This window comes from Anabrus simplex, chromosome 10, assembly GCF_040414725.1.
Source record: "Anabrus simplex isolate iqAnaSimp1 chromosome 10, ASM4041472v1, whole genome shotgun sequence".
NCBI classification, from domain to species: Eukaryota; Metazoa; Arthropoda; class Insecta; order Orthoptera; family Tettigoniidae; genus Anabrus; species Anabrus simplex.
Genome location: NC_090274.1, coordinates 71,920,629 through 71,938,287, shown reverse-complemented (window position 1 = coordinate 71,938,287; position 17,659 = coordinate 71,920,629). Strand labels below are relative to the sequence as shown.

At 39.3% G+C, this 17,659-nt stretch overlaps 1 protein-coding gene across 1 annotated transcript in view; it reads right to left on the bottom strand.

Moving 5' to 3' along the window:
- Nucleotides 1-6,373: 6,373 nt before the first annotated feature.
- LOC136882448 (protein FAM8A1) overlaps nucleotides 6,374-17,659 on the bottom strand; it is a 35,822-nt gene continuing 24,536 nt past the window's right edge. The window contains exon 4 of the mRNA XM_067155104.2: nucleotides 6,374-8,798. Coding sequence (XP_067011205.2) covers nucleotides 8,487-8,798 — 312 coding nt within the window. The 3' untranslated portion in view covers nucleotides 6,374-8,486. The remainder of the gene's footprint in view (nucleotides 8,799-17,659) is intronic.

The following is a 17,659-nucleotide window of genomic DNA, read 5'->3' as shown; positions in this document are numbered from 1 at the left end:
AACAAGCTTTATTTAAACAGATCTATCCAGCACAATCATTAGTGGATGTTTATCTATTATGCCGATAGCCTTCCAATCCTCCCTAACTTCCTTCATCCAGTAATTTTTCGTTAAGCATGTTGCATTCCATATCTTTTTTGTTAACCTGTTGTCATCCAGCCTCATCAAATGTCCCAGGAAACTCCATCTCCTTCTTTGTGATACGTTTGAAATTGGTTCTACTTTCTCATATAGCTCCTGCCTTGATCCATACACCCTGCTTTTTTGGTACCCATTTATCTCTCGGGATCTTTCTTTCATCCTATTCCAATCGAATACAAGCTTTTTTGCCCAATCATCATCTCAGTAGCGTACACTGCAGCACTCCAGATGTTTATCGTTTAGTGATGCAGTTTGACATCCCTCTATATGTTCTTCTTCCCATAAGTCGTCTTGGCCATGAATCTCTGTGCTTCATCTCCTGCACTCTTACTATTCTGCAATTTTCCTATTATATTTTCACCTATGTATCAGAAACTGTTGACTCTCTCTACTACTTGATCTCTAACCTTCCAGTTGGCCTTTGCATTCAGTATCTTGGTCTTCTTGTTTGCTTACATAATATTAATTATTGTGTATTTATTTATCTGCATTCCAACCCTCCTTAATTCTTTAGCTTCTGACAGGAACTTGGATGTTTTTTCTTCGTTCATATTTTTCTCTTCTCATTGCTGTTCCCTCTACTGTACATAATGTAATATTTATTTATTTTACTGTACTATACCATCACATATGTTTCATATCCATATTTCTCTTACTGTGCCTAGCTACAAGTTCTTCTCTTCGTTTTACGTTCAATCTTTAATTTTCCTTGTTGTTTTCATTTGTGATCATTTTTATTATGTCCCTACAGCTATTATATTAGTTTTTAATTTTCTTCCACTACTTTCATCATTAGTTGATTTTTCTTTGTTGCTCTTTCATTTATTTTGTTAAGTCTGCATTGTGCTACTCAACTGTAAATCTATATTTCACAGTGAAACTCTGTAATTTGGCATCTCATTGTTTTGGTTTCCCAAATAAATAAATAAATAAATAAATAAATAAATAAATAAATAAATAAATCAATAAAATATTTAGTTTTAGCTCACATACATAGATCACTGTTTTTTCCCATTACTTTATTATGTATTGTGTTCTGTTTATGCATTGTTTTTTTATTTTACTTGTTTTTCATTATGATTTTTTTACCTCTTTCTTTTTATGGTCTGGATTGCTTTTCTTTTGTTTGTTTCTTCATTATTACGTTCCACAAATCTATTGTTTAGCTTAATTATCTTTGATATTATAATAGAATAATACATTTCTTTTATATATGTATTATCCTGTAATGTGTGTAAGAGAGGGCCACAAGCCCTAACTTCGCTACTGCTAGTCAAATAAAATAAATGTTATCCAATATTACGAGTGAAAGAATCTTTTAGGCTGCAACTGAAACGAATTTGCCCCCCAATCTGATGATATATAGAGTAAGCTAAGTAGTTATTTTAACTTTCTTTGTTTTCCTGTGCATTTTTTAAATTCTACGGTACCTCTTTAAACTTTCTTTTAAAAGTATTTCTGCGTACTACCCAAAACTTGTACGCATACCAGCTTGAGATCCACCAGTATAGTGACTTGGGTCTGCCATGCTGATTCTGAGCCAAGAGGAGTGAGCTAGTCTGGTCTGCCCACAAGTGAGCAATGTCACATATGGGCTACTGGCCACTGCCTGTGCATTCACCTAAAGGAGAAGGGTCTTGTAGAAAGATGTGCCAGGCTACCTCTGGTGTCTCTCTGGGAGCCTCTGGCAATTATCAAAAACCTGAAAACAACTGATGTCTGACAGGTTTCTGGGCATATCCAGCTTCTGGATTCTTAACATGAAACATTAAAACATGACCCACACACATTCACTCTCTCTCCTTTTTGTGCTATATGTTCTGCTAGTAAATCAGAAAAATGTTGAAAAATCCTTCTTCTTCATTTTATATTCGCCTTCGTGTAGGGCTACAACCAGATGCTCAGAAATATCGATAACTTCAGAATTATCTTCCAAGTGTACTGCAAACCAGCATCGGCGGTAAATAAGAACCTTTCACGTTATTCCAAACTCCGCCCACTCTATTTGAATGAATATAATGTTGCTGTCACCTGTGTCATCTTCTGCATCATCGCCACCACTCAGATCACTAAAATAATTGTCGCTATTATATTCACATATGCACGATATAATTTTTGGCTAATCCCTTCAAATTGCTTTTGCTTCCGTAAGTTGCCATGCTGATTGCACTGCTAACTAGATGCAAGATCAGTGTGCTGTAGACAGTATAGGCGATGATCGTGAATGCAATTTCCTGGCTCCCACTTGAATTCCATGTTTTACAAGACATACACCAGACACTCAGTAGATGGCAGAAAGGTTCAGAAAAGGTTTTACGCTTTTAATTGGCTTGCACAATGTATAGTGCAAATTTGAACACGCTCATTGCTTGAAAGCAGTTCACGCACTTAGCAGACAGAATGTCATGACGCGGTTAAGGCAAGCCAGACAGGTTTAGTGCAGTGCAGTTAGTTCAATCTGAGAATGATTGCTGTCGAGGAGTGCCACTGTGGACAGTGACAGTTTGAGTTGAGGTTCAGCCCGACTTGAGGAGGCAGTATGTGAGTGTTCTGTCCGTGGTATTGAGAGTTCATTCTATCTGTTGTCGACAAGTTCAACATGGGATTGGCAAGGAACAGTGAACGAAGACTGTTGGGAGTGAACGGACAGAGTACGTCATACGGGACTGAGAGACTGTGTTGTGTGGGCTGTGAACTAGTGGCTGCAATAGCAACAGCGAGAATAACAGTGTTATGCGTCAGCTGCCGAGGAGTGTGTCGTGCGACTGTTTTAGCTTGTAAGCGAATCAGTGAACAATTAGTGTGACTGAACAGTTAAAAAGCATGGACAAGTGTGGTCGTGTGCCTGTGTAGTTAATAAATCTTAGAGTAAACACTACAAGAGTTGTGTGTTCATTTACGTACCAGTATGAAGAAATTCACATGAAAATGAAGAACTTCCTTCTTCTAATAATAATTATATACGACATTGTTGAGGATGCATTTGGTGAGTGTGGACTGATTGCAGAAACGATGACTAGTTTTAAGCCTTAAACTATGTCTAAGTTACGCACAATGTTCCATTGCATAAACAATGTTCAGCCGGTGTTTAGCTAGACGAGTATGTTTATCAAACTCTAGAATCATTATCTTAAAAAATATTTTGGATGAACACTTACAATGGCATGCGTGTATGTTCAAAAGAACTTGAAATAAATGTATCATAAATCAAACAAGATACATCTTATCATAAAGTGCCAATCTGTGAAGTGGGTTAGCAGTAATCCCAAAAACACTACAACCAACAAAAATGAACTACAATTATCAAAGCCTCCCCTGTGCGTGGGGGTCGCAGACAAAGACTAAGCCCACAGTATCCCCTGCCTGTCGTAAGAGGCGACTAAAAGGAGGACCAAGGAATGATGACATAAGCTATAAATTTCATTTTTGTTCCGCACTGAACTGCAATTATAAGAATAAATTAACAAGAGGGTCCACCTTTTCAATACAATATATCAAGTAAATGATATTACATAAGTCTTGGGACTAGGTTCAGCCACTTAATGGCCATCTTCAGCCAAATAAAAATTAAACAAACTATGTGATAACTAAAACATATGTATACCAGACAAAGACATCATTGTAGGAATAATTATAACATTAAAATACAAATAATAACAAAACTTAAGGTTATGATCTTCTTGTCAAAATATGATGTATTTTAGTTGACTTAGGACCTCAGGCAAAGAAGTAAATCTGGAAATGATAGCCAGAGGTAGGAATGAATAAATATACATCGCCTGCTTCCTCCAGCAAGTCAGTGCTTTTTCTACGTCAGACATAAGAGGCGAGTCTCATAAATAATTTTTCTCCTTTTTAATTTATTTTCTGCACATTTATTCATCCCTAATTCTGGCTATCATTTCCAGATTTACTTCTTTGCCTCAGATCCTAAGTTAACTAAACTACATCATATTGTGACAAGATCATAACTTTGATTTTTGTTATTATACATATTTTATTGTTATAATTATTCCTACAACATGCACTGTTACAGCGAGTGTAATCTAAATGGCATCAGTGAAGGGAAGATGAAACTATAGTATTGTGTAACCTAATGAGTTGTATGGGCCATATAGATGTAGTTTGCATTCTGGGGTCGTAGGTTCGAAATGCACCCATCGGCAGCCCTGAAGACAGTTTTTCGTAGTTTGCCCATTTGTACAGTGTGAAAATACTGGGGCTGTTGTTATGGCTAGTGATGGGCAGTCTGAGATGGGGTCTCCAGATTTCTTGAGACTTGCTCCACAAGAAATTTCGAGAGATCTCAAGAGCGCTGTCCCCGCATTGTTCGGCAAGCAGTGTCGTAGGTAGAGCTGAATGCGAATGCTGTTTGCGCCGAGTATGTGAATCGCCAACCATGAGCCCTCACGATTCAAAATACGTGTCTACAAGCAACTAGGGAGTTCTTTCATTTCTACCGAGGTCTATTTTGATGCAGTATAACATAATTATAAAGGATACGTATTCTGGCATTGTATGCAGCGGTAAGTACACAAATGAGTAGGCCAAGTACAGAAACTGACGGTTACTGTAGGTACTCCTACATGGATACTAGAGGCGTGCATTATTCGAACTCGAGACGGGGCAAGACGCGCCTTGCTGCATATGCAACCTCCATTACGCATGAGTGGAATGTGTAATCTAAAATGCCTGAGTTCGCTCCAATTCTTTCGACAGGTAGGTGTGCATAGTTATTAGACCCCACACCACTGCTTGTGTTGACCCGATATTTTGGTGACGAAGGAAATAACTGTGTACAGTGTTGCAGAGTATTTGCGTCATAATTAGGTACTTCGATATATGACTGTGCAAAGTTTAATTGTGTCTAATTGTACATGACAACTTTAAAACAAAGTCCAAACCGCAACATAAGTTGTTGATATAGGTTATTTTGAGAAGATGCCACATAGCACAGCCTGCCATGTTTGTTCAAAAGAAGTAAAATACGTCAGCAGAAATACTTCTGGGATGATCCGGCAATTAAAAACACATATCGCTGAAGGGGAAGCATAACAGAAAACACCTACAATCCGGCCTGCATCACAAGAAGCTACCCCGTCGACAACTGCGAGGTATCCAGGTAGGTGTACTATCTCTCTACAGTTATTCACAAATTATGCAGTGTTATCCACCTGAAATAACTCGTGAACCATTTTAAGATACTTTCACTTTTGTTAATGATATTAACGGGCTCATAGCTGAACATGCAGAACTTTTCTAGGCTTTTGACAAAATTTATCAGCACACACGTTTCCATATGGGAACACTGATGGCATACTATCAAGCTTACGCTCGTAGTTACTTAAGTGTCGCACAAATCACAGTTCTGGAGAATCGGTCTCGAGAGCATTGCCCATCACTACGCTGTCGAAAATATTGGAGCAAACTTAGGCATTTTAGATTACACGTTCCACTCGTGTAACTGTCGTTGCATATGCAGCAACATGCATCTTGCCCCATTTTACGTTCGAATAATGCACGCCTCTAGTATCCATTCTATCTATGGTTATTCACAAATTATACAGGGTTATTCAGCTAAGATGTTCACCTCTACTCGTGAACCATTTAAGACAACTGACATTCTGTTTTCACTTTCGTTAAGGGTATTAAGGGGTTCATAGTTGAACATGCAGTACTTTTGCAGGCTTTTCACAAAATTTATTGGCACGCACGTTTCCATGCAAGAATGTTATTTCATGCAATAACTGCTTATGATATAGTATCAAGCTTACACTCATAGTTACTGGGACATCACACAGATCACGGCACAGGAGAATTGGTCACGACATCCCATCACTACCCACACGAGGCCGTTGGTCTAACCTTTCTTCCCGGAACTGTCTCAACACGATAATATAAATAATATGTTTCATGTACATAACCTCCGATCGTGATTCACTCCTAAAATTTGTTGTTAAACAGTGTGTAAACATGGACGGCTGAACATCGGTTTTAGACAGTGTCTAAGTGATAAATAAGATGTTTTCAATGTGGCAGCCATACTTAGGCATTGTTTAACTGTTAGCATAGTCTAAATACAGTTTCTGCAATCAGCCCTGTCTGTTCAGGAAAACTATTGGGCAGATTTTAACCAAACTAGAATCAAATCATCAGTAATACATTGGGGCACACACATTTCAAAATTGCAGTTCAGACAGGGAGTTACAGGAAGTTATTTCATGCCCAGGGGAAATTTTAATGGCCAACTTTATTTGTAATAAAATTTTAAAACTTTTCATTACTTTTTTCGATACAGTGAATTATCAAAATAGACAGTGAGGATATTTGTTTCAGACAAAACATTTATGATGTCTAGATGTATTTCATCCAAACATTGTATTTACAATCTTCCAAGTATGAGTTTTAGAATACAAAAGATAACAAAACCATTCAACTCAGCAGAGACGAACACAGGTATCTTACATTTGCATGATCAGTATTCATTTTAGAAATGAAACCAACTTTGAAATCTAAATATGTTTTTCCTCTTGACAACACACAATCCCAGAGTAAATTTCACCAACCAGTTGAAGAGAACATTGGTGCTTGTACCTGCTACACAGTTTGAGAGCGATGATGATTACCCTTTCACGGGGAAGTCAATGGGATTTATCAGCCCTTCTGATGTGCCCAAGTGATTCCTAACACATACTGTAGGCATGACGAATAGAATACCTAGCGTGATCACTCCGCTCTATCAGCACTGTCGTTGGTGGTCCTGTCAGAGTGTGGTGCTGCAATCGCGATGAACCAGCTGCAACAACACGCGCCAAATTGTCCAAGAAGGTAATAGTGTGTGTGTGAAGTCATGATAACCATTTTAACACCTATTGAGAGAATTTATTTGTATTGATATTTTCCGAAATCCTGTATTAATATCTGCGCAGTGCTGTCAGCTAGTTTTCTATTAAGTCGAGAAAATTTCGTACCGTTTTGTTTCTGGTTGTAAATCTGGTTACAGAAGGAAACCTGATGGTAGAGGATTTTTTTATACCAAATCAACCCCAAACCCCATGGCACTAAAGGCGCTGAAGGGCCTTGACCTACCAAGTGACCGCTGCTCAGCCCGAAGGCCTGCAGGTTACGAGGTGTCGTGTGGTCAGCTATCTCACCGTCAGCTAGCTCCTCAATTCTAATCACGTAGGCTGAGTGGACCTCGAACCAGCCCTCAGGTCCAGGTAAAAATCCCTGACCTGGTCGGGAATCGAACCCGGGGCCTCCGGGTAATAGGCAGGCACGTTACCCCCACACCACGGGGCCAGCGATTTTTTTATACCACCGAAAGAAAATAATCTGTTTGTTGTGAAGTGGACGAGGGTTATTCTGCAGAAAGATAAGGAATTGTCAGCCAAAAGCAGAATATGTGACCTGCATTTATCGGCAGATTTAATGAACTTATAAAGGCGGATTGTTTCGTTGTGAACAGTGAAAACACTGAACTTCTTAATGTGAGGTTGAAATTAAAACCAGGAGCAATGCCTCTTATTATTCCAAATTTACCAAAATACCTATCTACTGAAATAAAATTGTGAAAGGCACCCAGTAGTAAAAGGAATGAAGACAGTATCAAGAATCACGAAGTGAGTGAAGCAGGGATGGCAACAGTGAGCGGTAAGATTCACGGTCAGTCTAGCTGTCTTACCGATGCCCAAAAGCTAATAGTGTCTCTCAAAAGGCGACTAAAGAATGCAACTCGTAATTTAATGCGAGCTAAATGTCTGTCTTCAGTCAAAGCTAGGATTAATTTCCTACAGGGGCAGATTAAGAACAAGGAATGCTGAACATCTTATGTGCTCTGTTTAAAAAGTCTTTTTTAAGTATGTAAAGCACAATATTGCTTTCACTTTTCAGAATATTCCATTTTAACTTGTGTGCTCTCTTATGGAAGTCCAAAGATATTTCTTCATGGGAACTGAGAATATTATTTACAGCTCTCTGACGGTATTGGGTGTTGTATTTGGTTATTTGTGTATCAGTGTAACCTCCACTAAAACAGCTGACCGTGTAGTGCCGGTGATTGGCTCCAATGGCTCTGCAGGAACGCGCTTGAACTCTGTGAGTGATCTCACTAGCTATTCTATTCGTCATGCTGTAGGTATAAATAATATATCAATGGTAATGTCTTATATTTTAAACCTTCTTCCTAAGAAAGTCTGAAAACATGAACATCAATCCATTGACTGCCATGAAGAACGTGCTATTTTGTTGGGTGACTCTCTAAGAATCAACAGCTCATAGCAGCATATAGACCACAAGATTATCAGAAAAGTGTCATAGTGGGTCAAATTAAGGAATCATAAAACTCAACGCCGTCGAGGAGCATCCTCAATTACAATGGTGTGGCACAAGATATCGTAACCAGTTCGACTGAACTTGAAAAAGAAAAGAGCAAAGCAGACGGGGAAGAGAACAGCTAAGACCAAGTTCTTGATGAAGGAACGAGCGAAGGCCCAGAAGAGTCCAGGGTCTGTTCCAGGCTGAACTAACACAATATCTACTGGTCGGCCCTCAATGGGTGTCACTTTTTCACACAGGACCACTCGGATCCCCATCATGCTCTTGCCAGGAGTAGCTCCACCCACACGGCCTCCAATTCCTCTTCGAATCCATATTGCCTGGAAGATTAAATAAAGTCATACAATCCTAAAGGTAAATTTGTCAACACATAATTCACAGGCCTTCATCGTTTAACATTAATAAAATTACCATGATAGATCAGCGCATGTAAAAAAGCATAAGTAAAACCCAGTCTTCTCCTTCCTCCTTCTTGGTGTTTCTCCCAGACACTGGCAGGGTCCACTGTTTTGGCTCTCTGTCGCGACTTGACATGATCGTATGCCTGTAGCAGAGTCTGTGTAACCTTCAAATCTTCGTGCAGGGTGTCAAGTTAATGCTCCTTCGGTCTTCTTACTGGCCATTTCCCGTCCACATCAAAAGTAAAACTAGTTTTTGGTACTGTTGCTGCTTCTGCTCAAAGTAAATGCCCATACCAGCATAAATCCCTTTCTCTCATCCTTTCAGCGAATGGTGCCACTCCGTATCACCTGCCAACTTTGTCATTTGTGACGTGGACATAAACTGTGAGCCCAGATGTCCACCTCAGCATTTTTGTTTCCATGATGGCAAGTCATTCCATTTCTTTTGATCAAGACCACCAATCCACAGCATACAAGGCGACTACATGGACTACAGAACAGAGGAATTTTGACTTGAGCTGGTCTGAAATCTCCCTGTCACAGAATGCCATCCATTTAAGCCACACAGTAAAACACAGTACCTGTAGGAATACAACACATTTATGAACTTAACATAATAAAAAACATATAAATTATAAGTAAAATTGAATTATTAGGGGGTTTCTTGAGAATGCAATCACTCTATGGTGTAGGGGTAGCATTCAAATCTCGGCCTGTCCAGGCGTTTTAATCCTGGACTGAGGAGCTGTATTACGTGGGAAAAGGCTGTGCAGCAGTGGCAAAGCGTGCTATGAGACCCTGAGACAGTGTCTACCCTAGAAATCGGACGAATAACATGATTAGAAATTTTAAAGTTCTACTTATATTCTATAGCATTTATTTATTTCCATATATTTCTAAGTCTCCTTACCTCACCGAAGCTGCAACCAACGCTTTGAACCCAACGACTGCAGTTACTGCGCATCTAATCAGCCATGGCTACCGCATTGTGCTGGCCGGTTGTTGGCGAGATATTTCCATAAACGACTCAATCAATCAATCAATCAATCAATCAAATCAATCAATCAATCAATACTGATCTGCATTTAGGGCAGTCGCCCAGGTGGCAGATTCCCTATCTGTTGCTTTCCTAGCCTTTTCCGAAATGATTTCAAAGAAATTGGAAATTTATTGAACATCTCCCTTGGTAAGTTATTCCAATCCCTAACTCCCCTTCCTATAAATGAATATTTGCCCCAGTTTGTCCTCTTGAATTCCAACTTTATCTTCATATTGTGATCTTTCCTACTTTTATAAACGCCATTCAAACTTATTCGTCTACTAATGTCATTCCACGCCATCTCTCCGCTGACAGCTCGGAACATACCACTTAGTCGAGCAGCTTTTCTTCTTTCTCTCAATTCTTCCCAACCCAAACATTGCAACATTTTTGTAACGCTACTCTTTTGTCGGAAATCACCCAGAACAAATCGAGCTGCTTTTCATTGGATTTTTTCCAGTTCTTGAATCAGGTAATCCTGGTGAGGGTCCCATACACTGGAACCATACTCTAGTTGGGGTCTTACCAGAGACTTATATGCACTCTCCTTTACATCCTTACTACAACCCCTAAACACCCTCATAACCATGTGCACAGATCGATACCCTTTATTTACAATCCCATTTATGTGATTACCCCAGTGAAGATCTTTCCTTATATTAACACCTAGATACTTACAATGATGACTCAACCACAGCACAGCAGCACTTTGGTATTTCACAGTAAATTCGTAACAGGCAGATACGCAACGGCGAAACAATTTTAGGAAAATTACCACTGTTTGAGACGTTCCTTCCAATGTCTCTCGCAGTCTCGCTGACCTCCAGAAAGAGCTGATGAATTTGATCTACATGTGCCTTTTCTTTGAGGAAGACCAGCTAAAGAATGAACTTCTGTTTAATTCAAAACTTACACTATAATGTCTTGGTTTAGAAACACCAAAGAAAAGCTTCAAATGCTACAAATCAAACCAGAAGAGATGCCTTTGACAAGATCTTTTCTGAAAAGAGATAGTGATGTCACAGCTGAGCACCCCTAACCACATGGCCATCTTCTTGGTTTTCTGACTTCTGTCAGCTATAGTTTGAAAATGAAAATCCACAGCCTCTTTCCAGTATTTGATCGGGTCAGGAATGAAATGAATGAAGCCCCCATCTAGCAGCGAGGATAGGAATTGTGCCTGTCACACTCCTCTGGGGCAATGATTAATGAATGACAGATGAAATGAAATAATACTGGAGTGTGTTGCTGGAATGAAAGACGACAGGGAAAACCGGAGTACCCGGAGTAAAACCTGTCCTGCCTCCGCTTTGTCCAGCACAAATCTCACATGGAGTGACCGGGATTTGAACCACGGAACCCAGCGGTGAGAGGCCAGCGCACTGCCGCCTGAGCCATGGAGGCTCTTCGGCTACAGTTTATGAATCTCGTATTTATAATGTTTTCCTTATTGGTGATGTATATAATACATAAAATTCCCTTAAAAAGGAGAAATTTAAAATCACTTTAGTCATTACAATTCAATATATATTAAGAAAACACTGAGGTCTATGTTTTGGCCAATATTTAGGCCTCCTTCACTACATATTAAAACAATGAATGAAATAAAATTGATAAAAACATATGATGTGAACTGAAACTAATTAAAATATTGATGAAAAACTTTCACATAAAATGACCATCTTGATGAAAGGTACAGTAAATAAAAATGGAAATCAGTCTTTAAAAAAAAAAAAAAAAAAACATATTTCTGGGCACCTAATGAACCACTTCTTGAATGCTGGAGACAATATATTCTTGTTGTGTAAATCTATCAATATTAAGAAAATTAAAAACAGCCACTGATGATTAATATGTAAACTAGCACATTTCGTGGAAAAAAAATTGTGTAAACGATGGTTTTCCTTTTTGAAATCCACGCGGAACACTAGCCAGAGTAGGTGACATGATAGCTGGTATGATCTCCTATTAAAATTACTTGAATATTGAATGTAGAACGTAAGCTAAACAAAGTGTGCTCTATTTTATTTACTCGAGTCAGAAGCATACAATAGAACTTTTTGTTTTGGTTTTTACATTACAATTTAGTAACAATAACACAGAAGGAATTTTTACACATACATGCCAAAATGGTATTAAATAGTATTTGCCCACAAGCGAGCTACTGCAACTGCATTTCCTTGTGCCTTGAGCAAATCCTCCTCACTGCAAGAATCAGGACAACAGGAGCACTCACATAGATGCTTGGTAGTCTGTACCTCTCCGCATTCACATAGTAGTGATACCTCCAAATATCCCCATTTCACTAAGTTGTCCTTAGACTTTCCAACACCTGTTCTTATCCTTCAGTGATCTTCATGTGATCCAGTCCAAGTTGTGTCCGGTTGGTAAGCATTCAACTGGTTTTGTCCATGTTTGAAGATGACTTGTTGTGGCTGCCCACAATTTTTCTCTGGCTTTCTTCGGAGATGTATTTAGTGGAGATGTTCACTGTAGGAAGCTTCTCCTAGATTTCAATCTAGGCTTTGGTGGAGTGTGTCTGTGTAGTGGATGTAGCTCATTTTCTTCAACTTTTTTCCTTTCGGCATTTGCAGCTACTTCCCGGCGTATATCAGAAGGAGCAATTCCTGCCATACAATACAGTTTGTCAACTGGAGATGGCTTCAAACATCCAGTAATTCGTCTCGCAGTTTCATTGAGGGCCACATCTACTTGATTTGCATGGGCAGATTTATACCACACTGGGCAGGCATATTCACCAGTGGAGAAGCAAAGTGCCATGGCAGTACGGACCACCTGAGATTTAGCACCCCAATTACTACGAACAAGTTTCCAAATTATGTTGTTACGGGCTGACACCTTGTGTTTGGTGTTTAGGCAATGCCGTCGGTAGGTGAGGGACCTGTCTAAGGTAATTCCAAGGTATTTGGGTGTAAAACAGTGCTCCAATTCGGTGCCTTCCCAAGTCACTTTCAGTTTTCTTCCTGCCTGTCTGTTTCAAAGATGGAAAACACTGATCTGACTCTTTTGTGGGTTTGGCTTCAGGTGGTTCTTCTTGTAGTAGTTAGAAAAGGTTTCTAGAGCTCTTGTAAGCAGATAGCGGGATCTTGTTTTACACAATTATTTTTCCACAAAGTGTGCTGCTTTACATATTAATCAACAGTCGTCTTTAATTTTCTTAAACTGGGTGAGTTGGCCGTGCGGTTAAGTGCACGCAGCTGTGAGCTTGCATCTGGGAGATAGTGGGTTCGAACCCCACTATCGGCAGCCCTGAAGATGGTTTTCTGTGCTTTCCCATTTTCACACCTGGAAAATGCTGGGGCTGTACCTTAATTAATGCCACGACCACTTTGTTGCACAATACGGGGACAATGTTTTGCCACGGCGAAGTGTTTACCAGTGGAATGAACAGTTCAAAAGGGTTATCATTTAAAGTTAAAAACTTCATGATCGTTCCGTATTGAATAGAGAAATAAGAAGATGTACAATATTAGAAGGATCCACCTTTCAATACTCCGTTGTAAGTTGAACTAAAAAGAAGTCACAACTTGTTTATTGGGACCGGTTTCGACACATTACAAGTGTCATCATCAGCCAAATAGTAAAATAGGGCAAGATATAAAGATCTTAAAACAACTAATACATTGAACACAGGCAAAAAATTAACATTGATTCATATCATAGTAATTCAGTTAATGTCCAAAACACAATGATCGCAGTCAAGAGAGTAAACAGAACATCATTGTATTGCGCCGAAAACAAATATAGTTTAAGTTCACAAGCAGGTCAAGTATGCACTTATGTAGAGTCGTTGCTAGGCAGGTCTTGTAGGCATTTGTTTCTCAGGCCAAAGAGTAAAAGGTGACGTAATTGAAGTCTTAGGAAAACAGTGTAGGATTTAATTTCGTCAAATTCAAAGTAGGTATATAAGTTTGAAAATAATTTAAAACATTAAAAAGAATACAGTCAAATAAAAATATATTAAAAATAGGAAGAAATAATAAAAGAAAATTGCAATGTGAGGTTCAACTCGAAACAACTTGCCATAGTAATTGATAGATGAATGGGAGATGATAAATAGAGAAAAGGTTGGGGAGCGGTTATTAGAGGGTGGTGGTGGTGGTGGTGGTGATTATTGCTATTAGAGGAAGTACACATGGGTAAATATCTTCTATATAACACTAAACCGAGGAAAAAAGAGGTCCGACACTTCGAAAAGTGAAGATATCGGTAAAAGGAAGACAAGGGCCACGAAGGGCAAGTTGTTTCGAGTTGAACCTCACATTGCAATTTTCTTTTAATATTTCTTCCTATTTTTAATATATTTTTATTTGACTTTATTCTTTTTAATGTTTTAAATTATTTTCAAAATTATACCTACTTTGAATTTGACGAAATTAAATCCTACAGTTTTCCTAAGACTTCAATTACGTCACCTTTTACTCTTCGGCCTGAGAAACAAATGCCTACAAGACCTGCCTAGCAACGACTCTACATAAGTGCATACTTGACCTGCTTGTGAACTTAAACTATATTTGTTTTCGGCGCAATACAATGATGTTCTGTTTACTCTCTTGACTGCGATCATTGTGTTTTGGACATTAACTGAATTACTATGATATGAATCAATGTTAATTTTTTGCCTGTGTTCAATGTATTAGTTGTTTTAAGATCTTTATACTGTATCTTGCCCTATTTTACTATTTGGCTGATGACACTTGTAATGTGTCGAAACCGGTCCCAATAAACAAGTTGTGACTTCTTTATAGTTCAACTTACAACGGAGTATTGAAAGGTGGATCCTTCTAATATCATCATCATCATCTTCTTCTTCTTCTTGCGTTACGGCCTCTGTAGGACCACGGACAGCTCCTTCATGGATTGCATTTTCTTCTCCTCCCAGAACCTCTTCATCCTTTCTCTTCTTCTCTCCCGCTCTTCTTCCGAGATATTCAGTATCCTCTTCTCTTGTCTACTCCACTGATGACTCTCAATCCTTTTCCTGTATCCATCCCTATCATTGATCTCTGGCATATTAGTCGGTATGTACTTGCTTTTCCAATTTTCCTTTTCTTCCACCTTGATCCCCAATTCTGACCAATCTTTCCGGAGTTCAACTACCCACTTGGTTCCTGTCTTTCCTAGTGTCCTCGCTGTTGTTTCCCATACTCTTTTCGTCATTCTATCCATATTCATCCTGATTACATGTCCCGCAAACCGTGCTCTTTTCAGTCTGATTTCTTCTGAGATTGTCCTCATGTTCCGGTATAGTTCTTCCCTGGGTTTCCTCATCCATCTCACCTCCTCTCTTAGGGCATAGTATTTTCCTCAATATTTTTCTCTCTTCTTTCTCAAGTTGTTCCGCACCATTTCTTCCTAGTGCTATTGTCTCGGCAGCATATAATACAGCATTTCTCACCGTTGCCTTGTAATGTCTGATCTTTGCGTCTGTAGATATATTCTTTTTATTGTATATATCTCTGGTCATACAGAAGTCTGATTGCATCTTCTTTATCCTCTCTGTTATTCCCTCATTGCTCCTATTCCTTCCTGTTATAAATTCTCCTAGGTACTTGAATTTGTCCACCTTTTGCACGGTACCTTCCGGTGTTGTCCAATCCTCAGTGGTATTCAATGTCTTTGTCTTGTTGTAGGCGATCCTCAGTCCTACCCTTCCGGCTATATTGCTTAAGTTGTTGAGTTGTGTCTTTGCATCTTCTTCTGTCTCACTTACTATAGCTATGTCGTCCGCAAAGGCTAGACAATCTACTTGGGCCCTATTGTCCTTTTTGTCCCCAACATGCGTCTTTGGTATTCCCATTGTCTCATTCATTGTTCTCCACTGTCTGATGACTTCATCCAGAGCTATGTTGAACAACATTGGTGATAATCCATCTCCTTGTTTGACACCAGTGTTGATATCAAATTCTTCAGAGAGTACTCCTCTGAATCTCACCCTTGCCTTTGTGTCTGATAGAATTTCCATTATGAGTTCATGTGTAGTGCCATCTAATCCTCTGTTCTTCAGGATTCTTCCAAGAGTTTGTCTGTCGATGGAGTCATATGCCTTAGTGAAATCTACAAAGGTTACCACCGTTTTTTTGTTCTTTAAGGCCCTATGTTCTATCAGTTGTTTCAGTATAAATATCTGTTCTATGCATCCTCTTCCCTTCCTAAATCCTGCTTGGTAGTCTCCAATTGTACTTTCTAACTGTTCTTCCAGTCTATTGAGCAGGACTTTCGACAACACCTTATAGCCAATCTCTAGTAGCGAAATTCCTCTATAGTTGTTTGCATCCCTCTTGTCTCCCTTCTTATGTATTGGTATTATGATCACATTCTTCCATCCTTCTGGTAACTTCTTTGTTCTCCAAATCTGGCCGATGATGTTGGTCATGATGTCTACTGCCTTGTCACCTCCCCACTTAATCATCTCAGCTGATATTCCATCTTCTCCGGTTGCTTTGTTATTCTTTAGATCGCTTATGGCCTGTGCGACCTCATCTCTAGTTGGAGGACATGACTCTCTCTCTTCTGTGTTTGTCCCCAGCTCCAGCTCTTCTTCAGGTGGTTCACAGTTTAACAGGTCATGAAAGTATTCTGCAAATATCCTACAGTTCTCCTTCGCACTAACTGCCAGATCCCCATTCTTATCTCTTATAAAGAGTTCTCTGCCTTTATATCCACTCAGGCTCTTTTTGAATTTCCAAAAAAAGTCTCTACTATTGTTTTTCCTGAAGTTGTTTTCAATTTCATCCAATTCCTGCTTCATCCTCTGTCTTTTGGTCCATCTTATGGTTCTGGCTGTTTCCTTCCTTACTCGTAGGAAAACTTCCCATTTTTCCAGGTTCTTCTTAATGCTCCAGTCTCTCCAGTCTTTCCTGCGATTCTCAACCGCTTCCTCACAGTCCGTATTCCACCACCAGTGTTTCTTTTTCTTTTCTTCCTTTCCCCATATTTCAGCCTGTTTCCTCATATTCAGCTTCATGTCATCCCATCCATTGCCAGTTTCTATTCCTTCCTCGTATTTGGATCGGTTGTGCCGTAATTTGTCTCTGTCTATATTTATTTTTCCAGTTGGTCTACTTGTCTGTGGCAGTCTACCCCTGTGCGGAATTCAAAGGCACTTGATTTCTGTAAGATAGTGATCTGATTCTATTCTTGTGTTCTTTCTGACCTTTGTGCTCATAATCTCTTTAGTGATTGATTGCCACATGGTCAATCTGGAATTCCCCAATGTGGGTGCATGGGCTTGCCCATGTCTTTTTCTTATTCGGTTTGGCCCTGAAGTGAGTTGTCATAAGTCTCATTTTGTGTTCTCGACATAGTTCAATTAACCTTTCTCCGTTTTTGTTCGTCCTCTTGTGTGCTGGGTACTCGCCTACTATCCCCTTATGTTGCTTCTCCCTCCCTACCTGTGCATTATAATCACCTACAAGTATCTTTACTTGTCTGTGTGGTATGCTTTTCAGTGTATCATCCAGTTCTTCCCAGAAACTGTCTACAGCTTTCTTGTCTTTTCTGTTCTTGTCATTGGTAGGCGCATGTCCATTTACTATGGTATATTTTTTGTTCCCTGCTCGAATTGATAACGTGGAAATCCTTTCAGACCTACTCTTCATTTCAATTATGCCATCCTCATACCTCTTGTCTATTATGAATCCTGTACCAAAGCATGTAGGTGTGTGTCTTCCTTTTCCCACTCTGATTCCTGGTTTTCCTTTCAGCACTATGAAGCCTT